Below are 7,218 nucleotides of genomic sequence, written 5' to 3' on the forward strand. Positions count from 1 at the left end.
GACAGATAATTTTATAAATAATATTATGGTTATTTTTCTACAAAAAAAAAACCATCATGAATTGATTTACTATTTTTTACCGCTTTTTGTTTCCGCAAGAAAGCACTTTTTTGGCCAGTTATCGACCGCATAATTTAGAGGTAAAAAATAACACGGAGAAATATTTTATCACGAGAATGAGAGCTTTTTTAAACATATTTTTGCATATGAAAACATCAATTCTTATACTGAGCTCCAAGTGATTAATGTGAAAGCTCAAAGTTTAACTTTTAACATATTTTTGCATATGAAAACATCAATTCTTATACTGAGCTCCAAGTGATTAATGTGAAAGCTCAAAGTTTAACTTTTGTATTATCTTAATCTAAGTGCCAAGGAACTCCAAAAATTTTGTATCATATGCTTCAAGTAATATATAATTAATTTGCATTAGAGATTTAGAGAAAGAACCTATAAGGGAAATTAAGTGGCAATTTGCATGGCATGAATGGACTCAAAAATCCCATCTCTTTATTTTTTGGTCAACCTTGATGAGACACATTGTCTCATCCTTAGAAAATTCACTTAATTCACAAGAATTTTATTTACTTTATTATATTTCCAAAATACCATTATCTCCATTTCATTCTTAAAATATGATTAAAAAAATTATTTATAAGAATCCTATTTACTTCATTATATTTAAAACAATGCTATTATTTTTATTTATTTTTAAAATTGATAAAATTAAAAAATTCTCAAATGAACCTAAATAAAATACATAGAATAATAAATAAATACTAAATAAAAATAAACTAATTTTTAAGTCATTTAATTCAAATTTAATGATCATATTAGAAATTGATACACATACAATACTTAGGTCCATAATCGTTTTGTCTTAATAAATAGAGTTTGCTTGTCAAAGTAAAAGATAAAGAGTAAAAAGTGAAAATACACATAAGAGAGAGAAAGAGAGACGGGCATGCAGGAATCCACAATACTAAAGAAATTCTTATACACAATGTCATATCAATATCACAGCATCAGCGTTGCACCCTTGGCTCTACTGGAGGAGACAAAGCATTTTGTCATCTTCAACCTTGGCCCATGCCGAAACGTGCAGTGCCGAGCATGTTTGCTTCCGTGGCTAGAGATTGCTTGACTGTCTTCGTAGATCCCTTTCACTCACGAACAACCCATGAAACCCATACGGCACTCTACCAGGTAGCTTAACGGATGCCACAATCTGTAGCGTAGCCGATTTGGCATCCATCACTAAAAATCTCGATTCTCCGGCTCCGGCGTTGCTGCTGTCATGCATGAAAGTCACCACGTACCCGTCGTCCTCCTCCGCATCGCCATCGTCTGGGTGCCTTGCCACGAAGAAAGGCTCGCCTGCGAAGCAATCTGGACCCCATTCTCTTTCGGCCACCACGCAGTTCTCCCCTCCGTCGGCGTCCATGTCGAGTTTCGCCACGCCGGTCGCCCTGGCCATGTAAACGTATCGACTCTTCTTCCCCGTGTAGCCCGGGTTTATCACCCCCCAGTCCAGATTCTCGGCCAGGCGAATCCGCTGGACCTCGCCAGTCTTCAAGTTGATCTTCACCTTCTCGACCGAGTTTCGGATCAAATGCGGCTCCTGCAGCGCGTCTTGCACGGAGTGCACGCTAGGAGCCACCATCACGATGGAGTCTGTACCATCGTCATTGATCTCGTCCCAAGCATTGATGATATGGATCGCGTTCAACCCCGGAACGTCTAACCACGTCATCTCCGATTCATCCGACGCGTATCGAGGAATGACGCCGATGCGTGAGACCTTGGTCTCGTCTTTCCCGAAGAGGCGACCCTCGCCGGAAATCATCCTCAGTGGGTCGATCACGATGTTGACGTCCACGAAGACGGCGTACTGTTTGGTGATGGCGAAGTCGTGGATCAATGACCTGTGCTGTAAGGAGTAGATAGGTACGTCTTGCTGTTTGTGCCCGTTGGAATCGAACCAGAAATAGGTGAGATACGGTAACGTAAACTCGCACCGGAAGGCGAAGACCTCTCCAGTGTCATGGTCAAGCTTGGGGTGGGCGGTCATGGCAGCGGAGAGTTTGCCGTCGAAGTTGCAGCGGCCAAGAGTGCTGATATCGCCTTGAGAAGTCAGACGGACGGCGTAAGGGAGGTCGGATTCCCAGAGAGCCAGGAGCTTGTTCCCCAACATGGCGACGCTCGTGTTCGCCGGTGAACATCCCTTGCTGTAATCTACCTGTCCCGTGGACGCCCTCGCACTGATGATCGCAATTCGAACGATCCCCCCGAAGCCGTGCATGGCAGAAAAGAGATTTGGGTACACTGCCCGGCCAGCCTTTTCTTCCACTTGGAATTTATACGTCTTCACGAAGCGACTGCAGAATATGGCGCGGTCCTGAGATAGCAGCAGCGAATGCAGCATCCCGTTACCGTCAAAGAGGTGATAAGGACTCTGAGGGAAGAATTTGGGATTGGGTCCGTTACGGATGTAGGCACCGGCGAGGCAAGGTGGTAACTCTCCTTCCACCTCAGAACACTCGGTCGGAGGCAGCTCCGCCACCGGTGCATAAATTCCGGTGAGGACGTGCTTCGGGTCAAACGAAGGGCGTCGAAACGCAGGATCCACGAATCTATTGATCATATCGTCAACGACATCGCAGACGGCGACCGTCAGCCGCTGTAAAGGGGGAAAATGGTTTTTCTTCTTTTCTTGGATGAGAGCCAGCTTATTATAGGAAGAGGGGTTTCCAGGAGGCTGCTGCGGGGGTTTACTAGTCGGCTTGCTGCTGGGCCTGTCTTCTGTCCTGACTGAAAAGACAGTGAAATTAGGGAGGAAGAAGAACGCCTTCGAGGGAGGAGGAACAGGAACAGACGGCACTGGAGTGAAGAAGGAAGAGGAGAAGGCGTCCATGGCCTCAACCAAGACAGAAACAGGGATGGAGTGGTTCGTTCAGTTGATTCGATTAAATAGGAGTGTGCTACTACGTGATGGATCAAAAGAGATTATCCCGTGAAAGCGACGATAAATCCGCAGCAAGGGGGGGACCATCCGACAGTTTCCATCGAAGTTTGACAACTAAGTTTTACGGTGCAAGTGAAGATGATTGACAGTGGCAGACTGGCAGTGATCTATGATGGAGAATTAATGCCCCATACTGCCCCAGGCCCTTTGATCAATTAAAAAAGAATAAATATATACCTCTCCACTTTCCTCTCGGGTTTCGGGGCCATGGTCTACCTTCTCTAACGTCCCACTCACAATAACATTAAATATTAATACTTATAAATTTGGTATATATAGAGGGTTATCTATATCTTCTATCATAATCAATTGCTAAGCCATCTCACCAATGACAATCTCAAACGTCCGGTCACGATCGGACAACTGAAATAATCATTTCGCACGGATGGAAATTTTAGTATATTATCTATTTTTTTTAAAATAATAACACAAATAACAAACTTTTGAACTTGTGGGAAGATGTCCGGGCTCCCATAGACAAACGAAGGCCTACACATCCAAGTGTGTTAGAAGATGAGTTCAAACATGTAAGACCAAGGAAGGCTTACACATCCAAGAGATGTAGAAGATGGATTCAAGACCCACAAATCAAGGAGAAGACCTATAGGCCCACACAGTGATGGTAGGGTAGTAAATAAAGAATCATCTCATAGAGATGGTATTAATGCAATTAATTTAAATTCTATGAGTATTATTATAATTTTATCAATCTATAAATTGAGCTTTAGAGAAGGGTTAGGACATTACCTCTTCTTCCTCCAGTTTTTTCCTAATGAGTGTCTCTCTCTTTTTCTCCATTAGCTAAATTCATGGAGTCCCGAAAATCAACATGGTATCATAACATTGATTTTCAAGACTCGTAGTATGATTTTTTAGAATTTCTATCTTACTATCTCGATTGATCTTTCAGAGTTGGCAAACCCATATTACTTTTTTTATTATTATTAATTCTTCAAGTTACATGTATTTTACGTGCACCATCGCTGACACCGGTCGTGTTCGATGCTTCAGTCCTACATCGCGAGATGAACATACCGGCCACTAGAATCCTCCTGTTAGGGAGGAGAATCGTCAACAAATGGTAAACCCTTGGCACCTCGACCTGTCTCATGGACCGTGAATCTTTCTCCTTTGGTTTCGTCTTGTTTATAGAGATAAGGGTGGACCGACGCGTCCCTCGTACAGTCCCAACCAGTAGCACCGTGCGTGGCGCCATTAATGAGCAGAACACTTCATCCAAATTTCTTTTGGGCTTGATGAAACTCCAACTTCAAGCTTGCTAATTCTTCTGAAGTCTTTCAAAGTCGCGGCTGAATTTTGAAGTCCCTCGTCTTCCCCGGCATTGCTTCCCAACAACATGCGCCTCTATCCATGGTGAATCCTAAGTCTGCCATCTGCTTTGTTGTTGCAGTGATTGAGGCATCAACCAGTAGTTTTTTATCTCCTCTAGTTCCTAGTACTCGTTGGTATTGAGGTTCATCCAGAGTTTTTCGTTCTAATTGATGAACTAAGAATTGATCTTCATTACTCTGTGCAGTAGTTGTTGGGAAGCACCAGAGTAAGATATTGTTGTTGTTGTAAACACGTACTTAATCTCGGCAGGGGGAGCAGAAGCTTTGGCAATTTGGTATGTGGTAGTATTGGTTGTTTCTTATAAACATCATCATTGATGAAGCCATTCCTTGACGTACCTATCTCTGAGATTAATCAGGAAACTTGCCACTTCTCTGAAAGCCATTAGCCACCTTAGAAGATTTGATATATTAAACTTTTTTTGGGTCATTGCTTTTTTTATCAGAGGGCCCACGAAATTCTGATTTGATACGTATCTCTTTAGCAAAATTGTTATCTTCTTCATCCAGCAAGTTGCCTCCTATCTTGGAAAGTTATATGCATGAAAGTTGCCTCTGACAGAAGTATTACTTATCATCTGGCCTGGTGTCATGTTATGGTCCTTAGCCATGGATCGAGTAACTCGGCGTGGAATTTTTGAATCCAGCACTGTAATAAAGTTGTTGCTCTCAGTAAAGATGAAAAGAGTCTCTTATCTTCACAGCTTAGTTGTTGTTCTAAGTAAGGGCTAAGAAACCCTTGCTACTCTCGACCAAGTAGGGTTGGACCCTGGTCATTCACTACTGAGAGGGGTTAGGACCATCTTGGCTAAGTGCTGCTACTCACGGCTGTGAGATTAGGTGTCCCTAATCCTCCTCCTCGCTAGATTAGGGGCTGAAGCACCTCTCTTAGAGGTTGCTCTCGGGTTAGGGTTGGAAGGCCCCTACCCTTGCTCGGAATGAAGGAGAGAAGTCCCCCTCTTGCTGAAGTGGACATAGGAGAGGCTATAGCCTCTTATTGAACTCGAAAAAAGGGACAAAACTTCCCCCTTGGCATCGGTAAGATTAATGCAAAACAGAATTCAAAAGGGGAAAGAACAAACCCAAAATCAAGAGAGAACCTATACCTAGAGCTCATCAAGGAGACCCCCCAAACCCTAGAGCTCCTCAAGGAGAACTCCAAACCCTGTTTAACCTAATTCAATGCTTGCCTTTCTTCTATTCCTTTACTCTCTAAATAGGGTTTGACGTCATTAGAATTTAGGGCTTAAAATTGACAATTCTGCCCCTACGACCTATATCCTTACATACTTAATGAAAAACTATACTTAAAAGCAATATAAAATATGAAAGTAAAAGTAATTACCTCAGTGAGCTATTGAGTCCTCAACATCTGCCTCCTCCCATGGAGAAAGATCTTGTCCTCAAGCTCGTAAGTTGGGTAAACCTATTTGAAGTTGGCCAGTTATTCCCATGTAGCAGCCATTGGTTCGGTGTCCTTCCATTGGACTAGAATCTCTCATTGGTCATTAATATGACGGGCACGTAATACCGTAGCTGGAGTAAGAATAACCCATCCATTGTCCACCGAAGGAAGTGACGGAATTGCCGAAGGAGGTGGACCTTGAAAGGGTTTAAGGAGACATGGAACACATCAAGAAGTTTGGTCGTTGCGGGCAGTTGTAGTTGATAGGCGACTGGCCCGACGCGTCAAATAATAGAGAAAGGTCCAAAGTACTTTGGACAAAGTTTATGACGGTGTTGGTCCGCTAGTGAGTGTTGGCGGTAAGGTTGGAGTTGTAACCAGCCATAGTCTCCTTCCTCGTATGCGATATCCCGGTGGCCCTTGTCGTAGAAGTCCTTCATACGAACTTGTGCTTTGAGGAGGCGAGCCAAAATATTCTGTAGCACCTGGTCCTGTTCAATGGGTGCTTGATCAATAGAGTCCAATTGGGTGGAACCCGGAGTATACGAGAGAAGCCGAGGAGGGTCTCTTCCATATAGAATGCTGAAGGGAGTAGACTATAATGCGGTGTGGAAGGAAGTATTGTAACAATATTCAGCCCACAGTAGCCATTGAACCCAGCTTTTAGGACGATCGCCCACTAGACATCGGAGACACATTTCCATAGTGCGGTTAACTACCTTTGTTTGGCCATCTATTTGAGGATGATAGGATGAGGAAATTTTCAACTTGGTGCCGCATAGACGAAACAATTCACTCCAAAAAGTGTTGGTAAAGACCGTATCACGATCACTGACAATCGATTCGGGAATACCATGTAAACGAACAATATGCTCAAGAAATATTTGTGCCACTCTAGATGTTGTATATGGGTGTGCCATGGGGATAAAGTGAGCATACTTGGAGAACCGATCCACCACCACAAATAATATTGATCAGTCGGATGATTGTGGAAGACCTTCGACGAACTCCATAGAAATATCGGCCCACACTTGTGTAGGAAGTGCCAAAGGCTGCAGAAGACCCGCTGGACTTAAGTGTTGGCCTTGTTACGTTGACACACCAGACAGGATGTTACATTTGCTGCAATGGAGGTCTTCATAGCCTACCAATATAAATCCGCTTCAATTCGATGCAATGTTTTCTGTATGCCTTCATGAATGTTGTCATGGTATGCAGAGATGATGGCTGAAACCAAATCTGAAGTGTGTAGTACATATAATCGCAATTTGTAGTAAATAAGAGAATCCTAAATGGCCCATCTAGAGTCATATGCCCCCTCTATAATTTTCTTGTGCATATCGAGAAGAACCAGATTCCTGGCATTTTCCTCCTTGATCAAGTCTAATAGAATAAAATGAGGCTGGCTGATAGCATAAAGAAGTGGCGGAGTCTCC

General features: G+C 43.2%; 1 protein-coding gene across 1 annotated transcript; it reads right to left on the bottom strand.

Annotated features, from left to right (window-relative positions):
- Nucleotides 1–1,011: 1,011 nt before the first annotated feature.
- Nucleotides 1,012–2,914, bottom strand: LOC137945648 (probable carotenoid cleavage dioxygenase 4, chloroplastic). Its single transcript, XM_068791607.1, has one exon. The coding sequence runs from the start codon at nucleotides 2,912–2,914 to the stop codon at nucleotides 1,130–1,132; it is 1,785 nt and encodes a 594-aa protein (XP_068647708.1). The 3' UTR covers nucleotides 1,012–1,129.
- Nucleotides 2,915–7,218: the final 4,304 nt, after the last annotated feature.

Source organism: Aristolochia californica, unplaced genomic scaffold (assembly GCF_029961685.1).
Source record: "Aristolochia californica isolate CCGP_79_NKW_82.1479 unplaced genomic scaffold, dmAriCali1.0.hap1 SCAF_12, whole genome shotgun sequence".
NCBI lineage: Eukaryota > Viridiplantae > Streptophyta > Magnoliopsida > Piperales > Aristolochiaceae > Aristolochia > Aristolochia californica.

What these genes read in the sequence shown, in the direction of transcription:
- LOC137945648 (XM_068791607.1), bottom strand. Translation starts at nt 2,914, where the DNA reads ATGGACGCCTTCTCCTCTTCCTTCTTCACTCCAGTGCCGTCTGTTCCT.